The 19,622-nt window shown below is 41.8% G+C and overlaps 1 protein-coding gene across 2 annotated transcripts in view; it reads left to right on the forward strand.

Moving 5' to 3' along the window:
* Positions 1-19,622, forward strand: part of LRP1 (LDL receptor related protein 1) — a 439,205-nt gene that overhangs the window by 377,347 nt on the left and 42,236 nt on the right. For both annotated transcript variants that reach the window (XM_069758543.1, XM_069758544.1), the window contains 4 exons: positions 1,766-1,872; positions 9,882-10,014; positions 11,778-11,900; positions 15,903-16,025. In XM_069758543.1, coding sequence (XP_069614644.1) covers positions 1,766-1,872; positions 9,882-10,014; positions 11,778-11,900; positions 15,903-16,025 — 486 coding nt within the window. The remainder of the gene's footprint in view (positions 1-1,765; positions 1,873-9,881; positions 10,015-11,777; positions 11,901-15,902; positions 16,026-19,622) is intronic.

Consider the following 19,622-nt stretch of genomic DNA (forward strand, 5'->3'; position numbering starts at 1 on the left):
GCTGTAGCTCTACTGTCCCAGTAGCACAGAAAACAAGGGTGTTATCATAACAAATGGGAATTATGCATGTTCAAAGAAAACAAAGATATTCTCACATTTATTGGGAGACTAAATGAAAACTACATTTACCTTAGTGAACCGTATAAACCGGCACTTTTCATACACTACTTATATTTATCATGGAATTCATGAAAATGGGCTATATACCTATAGGGCAAAAAGTGATGTGATAGAGAAATTATAAGATCAGATTTGAATTCAGCAACCTCAAATTAGTCTAAAACTGTTCTTAAAGTCCATGCCAGAAATGTTTTCTTTTTTGTAGACCAGTGTTATCTATTATCTATCTATCTATTATCTATCATCTATCATCTATCTATCATCTATCTGTCTATTATCTATGTCTGTCTACATGTCTGTCTATTATCTATCTATTAATTATCTATCTACCTATCTGTCGACATATCTATCTTACAGTATATTAAAGGCAATAAATATAAACCTATATTGTACAGTATGCTGGCAGGTATTACTAGACATAAGACATTGTCCAATACTGTATCCCCCCAGGAGATGAATTATGTATCTGATTTATGTTCTAATCACAGTAATATATCTCCCCCACCTTAATAGTCACTCGCCATTGACTGTATCATTGTAGTGATGTGTGCATTTATGCCAGTGGGGAATTGAATATATTTGTTATAACATTGACTGGTCTGTTCCATGTAGTTCCATGCAAGAATATGGCCTCCTGTCTTGATATGATCGATAGGGCTCAGGCACACGGGTGTCAATAAATGATGCACATGAGTGTAGCAAAATGGAAGTGGGTTGATGGACATTTATAGTGGTTGACCAGTTTAGACGAGCTGATCGCCCCCATGATAAATGATCCTTTTTATAGTGAAGTAGCGCACTGTCCATTACAAGTAATGGGATACTGGTAATTGCAGTAGGAGGTGCTGATCGGAGGACCCATTTTATAAGCACTTATAAGATATTTAACAAAAAGTTGTCTAAACCAGTCAGCCCCTTCCTAATGTTTCCCCTGGAGCCTTCATGCATTATTTAGTTGTTACTGTGCAGGATTTGATATTCTTGTTTCTTAAGCTGCAATAACAACCATAATGCATGACGCATGCCGAAACCCTCATTTGCAGTCCCATGTCTTCACTATGTTACCTAGTCTACTGTCTGTTGACCTGTGTAAAGGAGGTTCCAGTAAAAAAAAAAAATCAAGCTGTCCTGGTTATCAGCTATATGCTCTGGTCCTAGGTACCAACCCAATGCTGTAAAGTAGCTAAGCCAGCCCCCTTCTTTATAAGAACTGACACATAGACAGGGGGGCTGGATTAGCTATGGAAATAAATAGACAGCCCCCTTTACACACAGTACTAATCATGGGCCATCACAGGATGCATCCTCCATGTTGAGCACATGAATGGGAGTGGCGCTACCAAACTCGTGTACTGAGCAGATGACTGGTAATCGGGGCACCTGGCATAATTAATCTGTATTGTCATATTAAATAACTTGCTGTTTTAGGAAGATTTATGTTTTTGTGTTTTTTTTAAACTGGACAATCCCTTTAAAAAAGCCTCAACATTGGGTAACTTAACACCAGTGTGCATGAACCCTGATTCTGTCCACTTGGAAAATTCTGACTTTTTTTGTTCATTAGGGTTAACATGTTGTCAAGCTATAGGCATAAAGATTACTGCATCTTATGTCCATAAAAATAGACCTTTCCTATTTTTTATAGCACCAAGGCCATGTTCAGAAAGTGAATTTTCTTGTGCCAATGGTCGTTGTATTGCTGGTCGTTGGAAGTGTGATGGAGATCATGACTGTATTGATGGGTCAGATGAGGTAAGAACTCAAACTCTTAGGTACACAGCCTTCATATTCAGTGTTCAGCATAAATGAGTACACCCCAACAGATTGATTAGAAAATCTATAGTTTCCTTTCAGAACCAACATTTTCTAGGAGATATCATACAACAAAACGCACACATAAGTGTGGACCATTAATAATAATAATCTTTATATAGCGCTAACATATTCCGCAGCGCTTTACAGTTTTTGCACACATTATCATCACTGTCCCCGACGGGGCTCACAATCTAGAATCCCTATCAGTATGTCTTTTGAATGTGGGAGGAAACCCACGCAAACACGGAGAACATACAAACTCTTTGCAGATGTTGTCCTGGGTGGGATTAGAACCCAGGACCCCAGCGCTGCAAGGCTGCTGTGCTAACCACTGCGCCACCGTGCTGCTCACACCTTAGGCAAAGTTCACACTAGGCATTTTTGCTGTTTTTTGCAGCAAAACCTGCACTCTTGGCAGAAAAGAAGCAGGGTCAAAGATGCATATTTTGGTGCGGTTTTTGCTGCGTTTTTCAGGATTCCAAAGTTCACCTTTGCTTCCACCACAGAAGCATGAACACTTGTCACCAATGCAAGATATTTGTTCGTGAAAAAATACACCTACAAATGTAAAAGCTGAGGGAGGTGAATTGGTCTGGAATCATTTTTCTAAGACACTGGCAGTGCATTGAATTTGTAGGACACTGTTTAACTGTCACACTTTGGTCTGCCATTCAGTTGCTCAGGCATTAAGCAATCTCACACCTTGGTCAGCCACAGGCACTCTTCAATCTCACACCCTGGTTGGCTAATGTTTACTTTGTGCATATTACTAATTTAATTAAACTGTACTAATCCCAACAGCCATCTCAGGTGATCAAGACAAGATGGTAAACTTGGAAAATCACAAAATAAATGGGTTTCATATACTGCTGTACTTGCTTGCTTTCAATAAATGAAAAACACTGAAAGAAGTGACGTTCTCGATGTTCAAAAAACCATGCAAAGCACAAAATACTGATGACAAAATGTGTGTGTATGAGATTTCTGAAATCTCATAGGCTTTTCTGGTACTGTAAAATCAGCATAAAGAAGCATTAAAAAAAAACGCCCAGTGTGAACTTAGCCTAAAAAGTAATTTTCCTAACAGATTTATTCAAAACAATGTTGCAAAAATATGTTCAGCCCAATGAAAGTCTTAGGAACAAAGCTATAGTTTAGACTACAAAATTCTAACTATCAAGAATTTAACCACAGATAAGTTTAAAGGGACACTGTCACCTGAATTTGGAGGGAACAATCTTTAGCCATAGTACATGCCTGCACAAGGTAATCTTGCCTTGCGCAGGCGTGTACTATGGAGGACAGAGAATGAACTTCAATCCAATATTGCAGCCAGCATGCAGCCAGCGGGTAAGGAAAGGGTGAATCAAACACCCAAAAACCCCGCCTCCATGGCTAAAGATTGTTCCCTCCAAATTCAGGTGACAGTGTCCCTTTAATTATTCATTAACCATTTGTCCAGCAGACAGTTCACTATAAGGCCTCTCCATTATTAATTAGGCTTAATGTCACCTTACAATAGCAAGGTGGCATTAACCCTTCATTACCCCATATCCCACCGCTACACGGGAATGGGAAGAGAGTGGCCAAGTGCCAGAATAGGCGCATCTTCCAGATGTGCCTTTTCTGGGGTGGCTGGGGGCAGATATTTTTAGCCAGGGGGGGGCCAATAACCGTGGACCCTCTCCAGGCTATTAATATCTGCCCTCAGTCACTGGCTTTACTACTCTGGCGGAGAAAATTGCGCGGGAGCCAACGCCAATTTTTTCCGCCATTTAACCCTTTATTTTAAGAGCTAGAACGGCCAAATTTTGCAGATACACACTACTGACATTAGTAGTGTGGAATCTGCAAAAAAAATGGAGAGAAGACATGGTTTACTGTATGTAAACCATGTCTCAAATCATGTCGGGTTTTAGGAAGGAGAAGGAAAAAGCCGGTAATTGAATTACCGGCTTTCAAGCTGTCTAGCGCTGGAATAAATATTAATATATATACATATATGTGTCTCACTGACATATATATACAGGTCCTTCTCAAAAAATTAGCATATAGTGTTAAATTTCATTATTTACCATAATGTAATGATTACAATTAAACTTTCATATATTATAGATTCATTATCCACCAACTGAAATTTGTCAGGTCTTTTATTGTTTTAATACTGATGATTTTGGCATACAACTCCTGATAACCCAAAAAACCTGTCTCAATAAATTAGCATATTTCACCCATCCAATCAAATAAAAGTGTTTTTTAATAACAAACAAAAAAACCATCAAATAATAATGTTCAGTTATGCACTCAATACTTGGTCGGGAATCCTTTGGCAGAAATGACTGCTTCAATGCGGCGTGGCATGGAGGCAATCAGCCTGTGACACTGCTGAGATGTTATGGAGGCCCAGGATGCTTCAATAGCGGCCTTAAGCTCATCCAGAGTGTTGGGTCTTGCGTCTCTCAACTTTCTCTTCACAATATCCCACAGATTCTCTATGGGGTTCAGGTCAGGAGAGTTGGCAGGCCAATTGAGCACAGTAATACCATGGTCAGTAAACCATTTACCAGTGGTTTTGGCACTGTGAGCAGGTGCCAGGTCGTGCTGAAAAATGAAATCTTCATCTCCATAAAGCATTTCAGCCGATGGAAGCATGAAGTGCTCCAAAATCTCCTGATAGCTAGCTGCATTGACCCTGCCCTTGATGAAACACAGTGGACCAACACCAGCAGCTGACATGGCACCCCACACCATCACTGACTGTGGGTACTTGACACTGGACTTCAGGCATTTTGGCATTTCCTTCTCCCCAGTCTTCCTCCAGACTCTGGCACCTTGATTTCCGAATGACATGCAAAATTTGCTTTCATCAGAAAAAAGTACTTGGGACCACTTAGCAACAGTCCAGTGCTGCTTCTCTGTAGCCCAGGTCAGGCGCCTCTGCCGCTGTTTATGGTTCAAAAGTGGCTTTACCTGGGGAATGCGGCACCTGTAGCCCATTTCCTGCACACGCCTGTGCACGGTGGCTCTGGATGTTTCCACACCAGACTCAGTCCACTGCTTCCTCAGGTTCCCCAAGGTCTGGAATCGGTCCTTCTCCACAATCTTCCTCAGGGTCCGGTCTCCTCTTCTCGTTGTACAGCGTTTTCTGCCACATTGTTTCCTTCCAACAGACTTACCATTGAGGTGCCTTGATACAGCACTCTGGGAACAGCCTATTTGTTGAGAAATTTCTTTCTGGGTCTTACCCTCTTGCTTGAGGGTGTCAATGATGGCCTTCTTGACATCTGTCAGGTCGCTAGTCTTACCCATGATGGGGGTTTTGAGTAATGAACCAGGCAGGGAGTTTATAAAAGCCTCAGGTATCTTTTGCATGTGTTTAGAGTTAATTAGTTGATTCAGAAGATTAGGGTAATAGGTCGTTTAGAGAACCTTTTCTTGATATGCTAATTTATTGAGAGGTTTTTTGGGTTATCAGGAGTTGTATGCCAAAATCATCAGTATTAAAACAATAAAAGACCTGACAAATTTCAGTTGGTGGATAATGAATCTATAATATATGAAAGTTTAATTGTAATCATTACATTATGGTAAATAATGAAATTTAACACTATATGCTAATTTTTTGAGAAGGACCTGTATATATATACCTATTCTATGTGTACACATTTATTCTACCTATTCTACTGTAAGCTGTCAGTGTGATTTTACTGTACACCGCACTGAATTGCCGGCTTTTCTCTCTAACAGCGCTGCGTATTTCTCGCAAGTCACACTGCTTGTCCGTGTGTAATCCGTATTTTTCACGCTTCCATAGACTTTCATTGGCGTATTTCTTGCGCAGTACGGTGACAAACGCAGCATGCTGCGATTTTGTACGGCCGTAGAAAGCCGTATAATACTGATCAGTAAAATACGGCAAATAGGAGCAGGGGCATAGAGAATAATTGTGCCGTATTTTTTGCGAGTTTTACGGACGTAGATTCTGCGCTCTTACGTCCGTAAAACTCGCATGTGTGACGGCGGCCTCAAAAGGCATTACTTAAAGGGGTTTTCCCCAGGAGCTGTGGTATGATCAGACCATGTTCCTGCACGGTCAGAAACAGCCATTACACAGTACACAGCAGGACCACATTTATAAAATTATCTCAGCACAGGAACATTTTTTTTAAAACACATCCAATTCTGGGAGTAAATATTATTCCAAGATATATTGCAAGAAAACCCCTTCCTGTTTCATACTGTCAGCAATGGCACTACATGGAAGAGAAATGTCACCAGACCTGAGAAAGAAAATAATTTCTTTACACAAAAAAAGTGAAGGCTTCAAGAAGATCATCAAAACTTTACTAATCAGTCAGAATACTATAATAAAAGTGATGCAAAAATTTAACAAAAATGGAACTGTAACAATCCCACAGAGACGTACAGGCTGACCATGGAAGTCAACACTTAACCCCTTACCGGCATCGGACGTACTATACCGTCCGATGCCGGCTCCCCTGCTTTGATGCAGGGCTCCGCGGTGAGCCCGCATCAAAGCCGGGACATGTCAGCTGTTTTGAACAGCTGACATGTGCCTGTAATAGGCGCGGGCAGAATCGCGATCTGCCCGCACCTATTAACTAGTTAAATGCCGCTGTCAAACGCAGACAGCGGCATTTAACTACCGCTTTCGGCCGCGCGGCCGGAAATGACGTCATCGCCGACCCCCGTCACATGATCGGGGGTCGGCGATGCTTGTATATTGTAACCATAGAGGTCCCAGAGACCTCTATGGTTACTGATCGCCGGTGGCTGTGAGCGCCACCCTGTGGTCGGCGCTCACAGCACACCTCCATTTCTGCTACATAGCAGCGATCAGCAGATCGCTGCTATGTAGCAGAGCCGATCGGGTTGTGCCTGCTTCTAGCCTCCCATGGAGGCTATTGAAGCATGGCAAAAGTTAAAAAAAAAAGTTTAAAAAAAGTGAAAAAAATAAAAAAAACATAAAAGTTTAAATCACCCCCCTTTCGCCCCAATCAAAATAAATCAATAAAAAAAATATCAAATCTACGCATATTTGGTATCAGAATCGCCCGATCTATCAATTAAAAAAAAGTATTAACCTGATCGCTAAACAGCGTAGCGGGAAAAAAAATTCGAAACGCCAGAATTATGTTTTTTTGGTCGCCGCGACATTGCATTAAAATGCAATAACGGGCGATCAAAAGAACGTATCTGCACTGAAGTGCTATCATTAAAAACGTCATCTCGGCACGCAAAAAATAAGCCCTCAACCGACCCCAGATCATGAAAAATGGAGACGTTACGAGTATCGGAAAATGGCGCAATTTTTTTTTTTAGCAAAGTTTGGAATTTTTTTTCACCACTTAGATAAAAAATAACCTAGTCATGTTAGGTGTCTATGAACTCGTACTGACCTGGGGAATCATAATGGCAGGTTAGTTTTAGCATTTAGTGAACCTAGCAAAAAAGCCAAACAAAAAACCAATGTGGGATTGCACTTTTTTTGCAATTTCACCGCACTTGGAATTTTTTTCCCGTTTTCTAGTACACGACATGCTAAAACCAATGATGTCGTTCAAAAGTACAACTCGTCCCGCAAAAAATAAGCCCTCACATGGCCAAATTGACGGAAAAATAAAAAAGTTATGGCTCTGGGAAGGAGGGGAGCGAAAAACGAACACGGAAAAACGAAAAATCCCCCGGTCATGAAGGGGTTAAATAGGATAGTCTTCTTATGAGAATGATTGAAGAAAATCGACTTGCAAATTCACTGCAGTTAGCTAAAGATGTGGAATGCCAAACCAGTTTGAGTGTTTCCTGTGACACAATTTGGCATACACTGCAGAGGAATGGCATGCATGGGTATCGTCCATGAAGGAAGCCTCTTCTAAAGTGCATGTACAGAAAAGCACACCTACAGTTTGCCAGGGCCCATGTTGAAAAATATGAAGACTATTGGGATGCTTCTGGAACGAATGGCTTCAGGACTCTATGGTGTCATAAAGCTGAGGAGTACAAAAATGCATTGTGCCTACAGTGAAACATGATGGTGGCAGTGTCTTTATGTGGGGCTGCATGAGGACTCCTGGTGTTGGGGAGCTAAATTTCATTTATGGAATCATGAACCCACACATGTACTGATGTAGTCCGAAAGAGAAGATGCTCCATTACTCCATTCACTATTCCCACATAATAATGTTCCAGAACACACATCGAAGGCCACAGTTGCATTTCCAAAGAAGAACAGGGTGAAAGTGATTGAGTGGCCAACTATGTCTCCTGATCTGACCCCAATCATACACACACCGTATGTTGAATTCTGAAGAGAGAAGTTGAGCATCACTTTGCATCCACAGTCCAGGCTGTAAGAGGTCACTCTTGAAGAATGGAAAAAGATTGATGTTGCAATATGTCACCTATTCCATGCCTAGAAAATTTGATGCTGTCCTCATAGAATGAAATTCTATGACTAAGGGCTTAGGCCGGAAATGTGCATCAGAATGGGCAATGTTTTTAATTGTCTGGACAACTTTTCTTTATAAATAAAATTACATATTTTTTATCCATACGGCCATTTGACTCCTTTTCTTCCTTTTATTGTGAATACCTAAAATAAAATAAATTTTTAATTATATTAAATATTAAAATACAAAGTAGCAAATAGCGAATAATAGGTGTGTATAGAATAAGAGAAACTTGCACGAAACGCACGTTGGGGTCCAGGAGCAACAGACGTGGACATATTTAAGAAGAGTAAATGGTAATTACACTTACTGTATATATGTACTATCCTTGTACTGCTATTTAGTTTTGATTATTCCGGTGAAGCTCACTTTATATTTATATTTACTTTATTGGTCATTATTGTATTAAGATATTTTTTGCTTTCTGCTACTTTGTATTTTAATATAACTCATTTTTAATAATAATAACTATCTTGGATCTTTGTAGTCTTTGTTCTTTTTGTACGTGATATGCTGTATGGCGTTTACTCCTATTACTCTTGTCTAATGTTATTCACGATTTCTTACACGAAAGTACTAGATGTAGTTGTATTTGATGTTGGGGTGTATTTATTTTTGTATCAACTCAAGTAAAAGTGAAGATGTTGTAATGGAAGTTATCAGATTAACCTTTCATGTTATTGGACTAAAAAAAGTTCTTGACAAAATGTTGGAAATTGTTCTTCCGATCAGTGAGATTGAATAAAAGCTGACTTTTCAAAGGGGGTGTACTCATTTATTTAGAGCACTGGAAAACTATGGTTTTCCATAGCTACGCTCTAGAATCGCCAACATTCCATGTATTACTCATAGAGAAACCCATAAGTTATATATTTAAAAGGGGTTGTCTGATACTTAATAATTGATGACATGTATGTATGGTATGAGAGTGGTAGGGGTCTAAAAGTCAGCACCCGAACAGATAACTGATGAGCCCTGGCAGCGCCCGAGTATAGACGGGGGAACACCGCAGCCCCATACATTGCTTCATGGCTGCACTTTATCTCCCTGTCATTGACTTTTCCCATGGATATGTCACCAGTCTTGTACCATCCCTTTGATTTGGGAAACTCAATCAATATTAGAATATCCTGAGCACATGGATGTAGGGAAGCTCTGGTATGTTCAATCATTTTCACAAAAACCTTAGTAGGCTTGAGGCTGCCATCACACGTGCAGTATTTGGTCAGTGTCTTACCTCAGTATTTGTAAGCCAAAACCAGGAATGGAACAATCAGAGGAAAAGTATAATAGAAACATATGCACCACTTCTGTATTTATCACCCACTCCTGGTTTTGGCTTACAAATACTGAGGGAAATACTGACCAAATACTGATAGTATGAATGTGGCCTAAAAGAATAATATTCGTATTGTGCCAGAATTAGCTGCTGTTCATATTTGTGTTCTTCCAATTTTTTCCGTTTTCATCAAACAGAAAGGCTGTCAGTTACGCTGTGAGCAAGACCAATTCCAGTGTACAAATGGCCACTGCATCCCTCACCGCTGGCGCTGCGATGCTGATGCCGACTGTATGGATGGAAGCGATGAAGTGAACTGCAGCACTAGAGGTAAGGCTGATGTTACCACCATGTAGTAAGCGCAGGCACTACAGCTGCTGGCCAGCACCATGTGGAATTACAGCTCGTAAGAAGCACACATGTAAGCAAAACCTGCCCCATCTCTGGGCAGAGCTTAGCAGTATGTACTGCACAGAAGCGGACCCTCGACCATCATGGGCCCTTTGGTTCTCGATAACCAGAGCCCTCTTCATCCACTGATAACATATAAACAGACTGGTCTCTGACCAATGGACGGGTTCCCTGTAATCTACATTTCACTAAGCTGCAATAGTATAACTGAAAAATGAGTGGGATAGTCAAGTTTGTATATATTCCGCCTCGTACCCATCACCCTGATCAAATTATGTTTTCTTTAAAATTCTGTTGCGTTTTAGAGTGAAACATGGATATTTGTAAATGTGTCCCTGCTGTGTCCTGTGTAATGGCCGTGTCTGACCGTGCAGGAACATGGTCTGATCACACCACAGCTCCTGGGCAGCGGAGGAAACATAAAAGTATACAGACAGGACAGCAGGGGATCACAGATGATGATTTCTTTGAGGTAAAACATTGCTTAGAAACAGGAAGTAAAATGTTTTACCTCACAGAAAGAATCAGCTGTGATCCTGTGCAGTAATGTCTGTATACTCTTTTGCTTTCTCCCCTGCCCAGGAGCTGTGGTATGATCAGACCATGTCCCTGTACAGTCAGACACGGCCATTACACAGGACACAGCAGGGGCACATTTATAAGATTATCTCAGCACAGGAACATTTTTTTTTCATACACATCCAATTGTGGAAATTATTTTTACTCTAAGATCTATTAAATAAAATGTACCATACACTGTTCATGGAAAACGCCTTTAAAAAGTAACCAGTGTTTCAATTATTAGTTCAGAAATCAATAGTATATGTGAAAATAAGAAACTTTGCAGTATTCATTCTCTAGATTCTCAATTCATGGGTAAAATGTGTCTTCAGTGAATACAGATGTTCCTATTACTGAGATAGGAGACGGCCTTTGGTGCTCATAAAGTTCCATGGATCTGGAAGTAGGATGTCTGTGTCCGCCTCAAGCTCCTCCTCATCACCATCCCCATAGAATTTTAAAAGCACCAAGTGCCATTTCCTAGCTCAGTAATGGGAAAATCAATTTTCACTATTTCACTGGATACAGATTTTACCCTGAAAGCGAAAGATCAATCCAAGTGTAGGAAGAAGCAAATGTGTTACAGAGCTACTTATTTTCATGTGTACTATTGATTTAGGAAATACAAATTAAAACGGCAGCTATAGAGTTTAGAATTTTTGTGAGCCTCATTCAAAGGTCACTGTTTAAAAAAAGAAAATGAAAAAAAAAAATGGTCTCAGTGTCATCAATGTTTTGGATCTGAGTTTCATCAGTATTTGGTCAGTTTTTACCATCGGTGTCTCATCAGTGATTTTCACATATAGATAAATAAAACCATGACCGCTTCTCCTATCCATTTCATTGTACACTGATGGCATCCGTGTGCTGCCCGTGATTTTCTCAGACCCTAAGTCTTGTATTGGTGTATCCATGATGCTGATAAAAAACTGACATGTCTCCATGATTTTAGCATGATTACTTTGTCTGCAAAAAAAAAATGATTTGTGAAAAGCCCCATAGACTATAATGGGTACATGTTGTATCTGTGAAACAGTGGCTAGAACAGGTGAAAAACGGGCATCTAAATAAGGTCTAAAAGAATACATTTGGCTGATACTTAAGAAATATTGTCTCTTCAGTTGTGCGAACCTGCCCCCTGGACGAATTTCAGTGTAACAACACTCTGTGCAAACCTTTGGCTTGGAGATGTGATGGAGAGGACGATTGCGGGGACAACTCGGATGAAAAACCAGAAGAGTGCAGTAAGTAATGTCATGTCACTTTGCAACTTCCACATTTTAGTCATTTCCAACCATATCGTCATGACGGTGACTGGCAGCTTGACTTGTTCCAATGCCAAGTAACATTGATTGTTCCGCCCCTGTTGTAAAAATAAATGTGTGTGTGTATGTATATACAGTGGGGCAAAAAAGTATTTAGTCAGTCAGCAATAGTGCAAGTTCCACCACTTAAAAAGATGAGAGGCGTCTGTAATTTACATCATAGGTAGACCTCAACTATGGGAGACAAACTGAGAAAAAAAAATCCAGAAAATCACATTGTCTGTTTTTTTAACAATTTATTTGCATATTATGGTGGAAAATAAGTATTTGGTCAGAAACAAAATTTCATCTCAATACTTTGCAATATATCCTTTGTTGGCAATGACAGAGGTCAAACGTTTTCTGTAAGTCTTCACAAGGTTGCCACACACTGTTGTTGGTATGTTGGCCCATTCCTCCATGCAGATCTCCTCTAGAGCAGTGATGTTTTTGGCTTTTTGCTTGGCAACACGGACTTTCAACTCCCTCCAAAGGTTTTCTATAGGGTTGAGATCTGGAGACTGGCTAGGCCACTCCAGGACCTTGAAATGCTTCTTACGAAGCCACTCCTTCGTTGCCCTGGCGGTGTGCTTTGGATCATTGTCATGTTGAAAGACCCAGCCACTTTTCATCTTCAACGCCCTTGCTGATGGAAGGAGGTTTGCACTCAAAATCTCACGATACATGGCCCCATTTATTCTTTCATGTACCCGGATCAGTCGTCCTGGCCCCTTTGCAGAGAAACAGCCCCAAAGCATGATGTTTCCACCACCATGCTTTACAGTAGGTATGGTGTTTGATGGATGCAACTCAGTATTCTTTTTCCTCCAAACACGACAAGTTGTGTTTCTACCAAACAGTTCCAGTTTGGTTTCATCAGACCATAGGACATTCTCCCAAAACTCCTCTGGATCATCCAAATGCTCTCTAGCAAACTTCAGACAGGCCTGGACATGTACTGACTTAAGCAGTGGGACACGTCTGGCACTGCAGGATCTGAGTCCATGGTGGCGTAGTGTGTTACTTATGGTAGGCCTTGTTACATTGGTCTCAGCTCTCTGCAGTTCATTCACTAGGTCCCCCCGCGTGGTTCTGGGATTTTTGCTCACCGTTCTTGTGATCATTCTGACCCCACGGGGTGGGATTTTGCGTGGAGCCCCAGATCGAGGGAGATTATCAGTGGTCTTGTATGTCTTCCATTTTCAAATTATTGCTCCCACTGTTGATTTCTTCACTCCAAGCTGGTTGGCTATTGCAGATTCAGTCTTCCCAGCCTGGTGCAGGGCTACAATTTTGTTTCTGGTGTCCTTTGGTCTTCACCATAGTGGAGTTTGGAGTCAGACTGTTTGAGGGTGTGCACAGGTGTCTTTTTATACTGATAACAAGTTTAAACAGGTGCTATTACTACAGGTAATGAGTGGAGGAAAGAGGAGACTCTTAAAGAAGAAGTTACAGGTCTGTGAGAGCCAGAAATCTTGATTGTTTGTTTCTGACCAAATACTTATTTTCCACCATAATATGCAAATAAATTGTTAAAAAAACAGACAATGTGATTTTCTGGATTTTTTTTTCTCAGTTTGTCTCGCATAGTTGAGGTCTACCTATGATGTAAATTGCAGACGCCTCTCATCTTTTTAAGTGGTGGAACTTGCACTATTGCTGACTGACTAAATACTTTTTTGCCCCACTGTATATATATATCTACTACTAGATTGTGGCCCGATTCTAACGCATCGGGTATTCTAGAATATGCATGTCCCCGTAGTATATGGACAATGATGATTCCAGAATTCGCGGCAGACTGTGCCCGTCGCTGATTGGTCGAGGCAACCTTTATGACATCATCGTCGCCATGGCAACCATTTGACATCTACGTCGATACTGTGCCCGTCGCTGATTGGTCGAGGCGAATTCACGGCAGACTGTGCCCGTCGCTGATTGGTCGAGGCAACCTTTATGACATCATCATCGCCATGCTGTGCCCGTCGCTGATTGGTCGAGGCCTTGCGGCCTCGACCAATCAGAGATGCGGGATTTCCAGGACAGACAGACGGAAAACCCTTAGACAATTATATATATAGATTGTCTAAGGGTCACTTCCGTCTTTCTGTCCTTCTGTCTGTCACGGATATTCATTGGTCGCGGCCTCTGTCTGTCATGGAATCCAAGTCGCTGATTGGTCTTGCCAGCTGCCTGTCATGGCTGCCGCGACCAATCAGTGACGGCCACAGTCCGATTAGTCCCTCCCTACTCCCCTGCAGTCAGTTGCCCGGCGCCCGCTCCATACTTCCCGCAGTCACCGCTCACACAGGGTTAATGCCAGCGGTAACGGACTGTGTTATGCCGCGGGTAACTCTGTTACCGCCGCTATTAACCCTGTGTGACCAAGTTTTTACTATTGATGCTGCCTATGCAGCATCAATAGTAAAAAGATCTAATGTTTAAAATAATTAAAAAAAATAAAAAATCATTATATACTCACCTTTTGCGACGCTCCGGTGACCGCTCCATGCAAGCGGCAGGTTCCGGTGCTAAGGATGGTATGCGACAAGGACCTGCCATAACGTCACAGAAAATACAGAAAAATCTTTGACTGAGAAGGTGTGTCCAAACTTTTGGTCTGTACTGTATATATAGTAAACTAAAAGGGAAACAGCACAAAAAGGCTTGAGAAAGGACTTGTTTTATCCGAAACGTTGCCACACCACAGGGCATTAAAGTCCTCTTTTTTACATCTTTTTGTACTGTTTCCCTTTTTGTTTACTGTCTGAAAGGCCATTGGAATGCTGGTCAGGGAAGCACATGTATATGTATACTAGACAGCCCACGCAGTATATAACACAGTCCATGTAGTATATAACACAGCCCACACAATATATAACACAGCCCACACAGTATATAACACAGCCCACGCAGTATATAACACAGCCCACACAGTATATAACACAGCCCACGCAGTATATAACACAACCCACGTAGTATATAACACAGCCCACGTAGTATATAGCAATGTGGGCACCATATCCCTGTTAAAAAAAACTATTAAAATAAAAATTAGTTATATACTTACCTTCCATCAGCCGCCGGATCCAGCCAAGGCCTTTACCGATGCTCCGTTCCCAGTAATGCTTTGAGGCAATAACCCGTGTTCATGTAGCGGTCTCGCGAGACCGCCACGTGATCTTGGCTCATTGCCGCAATGCATTGTTGGGACCGGAGCGCGAGGAGCGGAGAAGGCTGGAGCAGAAGGTGAGAATGTAATGTTTTGGGTTTTTTATTATTATTTTTAACATTCTATGTTTTTACTATTGATGCTGCATAGGCAGCATCAATAGTAAAAAGTGAAGCAGTGTTTAAATCCCGCCCCAATCTGGCCGGCCACGACCAATCAGCGACCCAGGATTTCCGTTACAGACAAACAGACGGAAGTACCCCTTAGGCAATTATATATATATAGATATATCTACCCAAGTAAGAAAGTGATCCGCACCACGAGGTACCGCTATAGCTACATGCGTTTATAAGGTGTATAACTGCAGGCATATTACACCTGAGACTTCGAGTGCCCGCCAGGAAAGCAACAGCACTGAAAGTGCTTGTATGAAGAAAGAAGTAGGTGGCACTCACCAGTCTTGAAAATTCATCTTTTATTGATAAACGGTTAAAATATCTTTAATGGGAGATGGAATGTACATGTGACGACGGCCGTTTTGCGCTATTGCGCTTCTGCGGGTCAATGTCAATGATTGATCCATAGAAGCGCATTAGCACCGGTAGTGTGTGTGTATGTATGTGTGTGTGTGTGTGTGTATATATATATATATATATATGTATATATATATATATATATACTGCATATATATAATCAAGGTTGGGATTTTATGGTGCCTCTCTCTCTGGTTTGTGAAACAATGATTATTAATATATTTCTGTTTCCACCAGTGAAGTTCGCTTGTCCTCCATACAGACAGTTCCGCTGCAGGAACGACCGTGTCTGTCTGAGTGTGGCTCGTGTCTGTGATGGAGTCGACAACTGTGGAGATGGCACGGACGAAGAAAACTGTGGTGAGTACTGGGTTAAGGAAACAAAAGTTATTGTAGAGTTGCCAAATAAAAAATTTTGGCTAAAAATGTTTTAAAGTAGAGTCTAGTGGCAGAAGGGTTTTCTACTAAACATGACAACCTAAAATACATTTCCTTTGTGAAATTAATACCAACAATAAGTGCTCTTCCCAATCATAGCGATGACCATTGAAGCCAAAACTATTTCTGAATGATGCAAAAATTAGATCCCCATAAACAAGGGTTAGCTGTACAACAAGTGTTCCTGAAGAATTCATTTATTTTGATGAGATAACCTTATCTCTCCATAAAGGGACAGTCTGGTTAGAACAAGTTATGTATTATCCACAGGATAGTTGATAGCTTATTGATTAGTGGGGGTCTGACCACTGGGGCCAGCACTTATCAGCAGAACATGAAACTTTTATCCCCATTAGAAAGGGTGTCGGACCTGCCACAAGATTTTGTAACCGGGACAAAAGTTCTCCGTCAGATGCTACAAAAGTTTCCCATTCAGCAGATCAATGCAGGTCCCAACGGTCGGACACCCACCAATCAGCAAGGGATCTCTTTTGACTTTATTTCACTCGACAACCTCCTTTAATTCCTGTGCAGAATAGTCATTCATGCTGTTATTAGAAAAACCCAAAAAACTATTTTAGCATTTGCTAGACCTACGAATTTGTGGTATACTGAAGTTTGTATTGTGTAGATATTCTGCATCCTGGGCTTTAAAGGCTCAGCTGTCAGCCAAATGATGATTCAGCCAACTCTGACGAGGAGTGCTGGTTTGGCCAAGTGCTCCTGTGCTGTCTATGTGAAAGCTGCCAGCTGACATGTTGGCCTGCAGCTTATATCCAGGAGAACAATATTATTGTTACTCTGAAATTGGATATGCCTCATTGTTATTTACCCCAACAAGCAGCACAAACCATTAGACTCTTGTCCGAATACTTCAATATCGGCGGGTTTGTCTGACAATAATAATAATTTTTTATTTATATAGCGCCAACATATTCCGCAGCACTTTACAATTAAGCAGGGACATCTACAGACAATAAATTCAATACAAGTTAAGACAATTTAAACAGTGACATTAGGGGTGAGGTCCCTGCTCGCAAGCTTACAATCTACAAGGAAATGGGGGGACACAATAGGTAAAAAGTGCTTGTTTTTTCAGGTCTGGCAATTATAGTAAATAGGGATTTTCATATAAAGCTGCATGATCCGGTCATCAGCCCGTGTGTTTAAGTGCAATAGTCAAGTATTAAGTGCAGTTACCGTGTGCATGGAGGGTGTAGAGACAGATGAATAGTAGGGTGCAGATTCAGAATAATATTTGGAAGGAGGGAACAGGACAAAGTTAGTTTACTGAGTAGTTGATGTGGTAGGCTTGTTTGAAGAGATGGGTTTTTAAAGCACGCTTGAATAGGTCGGGGCTAGGTATCAGCCTGATCGTCTGGGGAAGCGCATTCCAGACAGCTGGTGCAGCAGGAGAGAAGTCTTGGAGACGGAGGTGCGGGGTTCGGATTACGGGGGATGTTAGTCTTAGGTCATTTGTAGAACGGAGGGCACGTGTAGGGCGATACACAGAGATGAGAGAGGAGATATAAGGCGGTACAGAACTGTGGGGAGCTTTGTGGGTGAGAGAGATGAGTTTATCCAGGAGAATCAGCAGGGAGCAATGACCTTTGGATTTAGCTGGTATTAGATCATTAGAGACTTTAGTGAGGGCAGTTTCAGTGGAGTGTAAAGAGCGGAAACCAGATTGTAAGGGGTCGAGAAGAGAGTTATCCGAGAGATAGCGGATTATACGGGAGCGGACCAAGCGTTCCAGGAGTTTAGAGATGAAGGAAAGGTTAGAGACAGGTCTGTAGTTAGCAGTGCAGTTCTGTCCAGGGATGGCTTTTTAAGTAAAGGGTTATGATGGCATGTTTATATAAGGAGGGAAAGATACTGTACCTGAAGAAAGAGAGAAGTTAAATATTTTATTCAGGTGAGTGGTGACCACTGGTGAGAGAGACTGCAGGAGATGTGAAGGAATGGGGTCACTGTTGCAGGTGGTAGGCCGAGCAGAAGCAAGGAGCTTGGAAACTTTTTCTTCTGATGCAGGCTCAAAGATGTCTAGTGAGCTTGAGGTGCGGCAGGGCAGAGGATCCAGGCACTGAGGAGATTGGGCTGAGATATCCTGATGGATGTGGTTGATTTTTTTCTAGGAAATAAATGGCCAGATCCTCACCGCTGACTTTGGTGATAGGGGCCTGTACTTTAGGTTTCAGGAGGGAGTTTAAGGTTTCAAACAGTCGTTTTGGGTTGTTGGATAGTGAAGTGATGAGTGTGGATAAGTAGGATTGTTTGGCCAGATGAAGGGCAGAGTTATAGGTTTTGAGCATGAATTTATAGTGGATGAAGTCTTCTGCTAAGAGAGATTTTCTCCACTGCCGCTCTGCACACCTTGAGCAACGCTGAAGAAAGCGTGTTTGCATAGTGTGTCAGGGCTGCCGTTGTCTGTGTTGGGTCTTTTTGCGTGTAGAAGGTGCTGCTTCATCTAGGGCATTCTTCAGTGTATTATTGAAGTGTGACAATGCTAAGTCTGGACAGGAGAGGGAGGAGATGGGGGCTAAAGATGTGTGGAGATTGTCCATAAGCTGCTGGGTATTAATGGTACGTGTATTCCGGTAAGTGTGGTAGGTGGGGGTGTCCTGGGTGAGCAGACAATTATTGACAGAAAAGGAAAGAAGGTTGTGGTCAGAGAGCGGGAGAGGGGAGTTCGTAAAGTCATGCAGCAAGCCGGGACTGGAGAAAATCAGGTCCAGAGTATTCCCATCCTCATACGTAGGAGAATTAGTAAACTGTGAGAGGCCGAATGAAGAAGTTAGAGAAAGAAGATAAGAGGCAAATTGGGAGAGGGGGGATGTTAAAGTCTCCCATGATGAGGGTGGGGATGTCACAGGATAGGAAGTGAGTAAGCCAGGTGGTAAAGTGGTCTAGAAACTGGTGGGAGGAGCCTGGAGGGCGATAAACAACCGCCACTCGCAAGGAGAAGGGCTTGATGAGTCTGACAGTGTGGACTTCAAAGGAAGGAAATGTAAGTGGGGGTGATGACCTGAATAGCACATTGTGATGAAAGGAGCAAACCAACACCTCCACCCTGTCTGTTCTCAGCTCTGGCGGTATGTGAAAATTTCAGCCCACCAAACGAGAGAACAGCAGCGGTGGTGGTGTCTGCTGGATCCAGGTTTCTGTAATAGCCAGAAGGTTAAGGGAATTAGAGAGGAAGAAATCGTGAATATAAGTTAGTTTGTTACACACAGAACGTGCATTCCAGAGAGCACAATGGAAAGCGATAGGAAAAGGCATGCACAGAATGTTAATAAGATTAGCAGGGTTTCTATATGTAGCTGGAGGAGAGTAATGTATGCTGGTGGAGGGAGGCCCAGGGTTGGGGGAGATGTCGCCTGCAACTAGTAAAAGGAGAAAAAACAGAAAGAGCAGGTGGTGGGATGATTTGTATGAGCGTTTTGAGTGCTGCATGGAGATATTTGATTGTTTGGAGTGGGTAAGAAATGTCAGTAGAGCCTCAGAGTTATACATGGGAGA

This window comes from Ranitomeya imitator, chromosome 3, assembly GCF_032444005.1.
Source record: "Ranitomeya imitator isolate aRanImi1 chromosome 3, aRanImi1.pri, whole genome shotgun sequence".
NCBI lineage: Eukaryota > Metazoa > Chordata > Amphibia > Anura > Dendrobatidae > Ranitomeya > Ranitomeya imitator.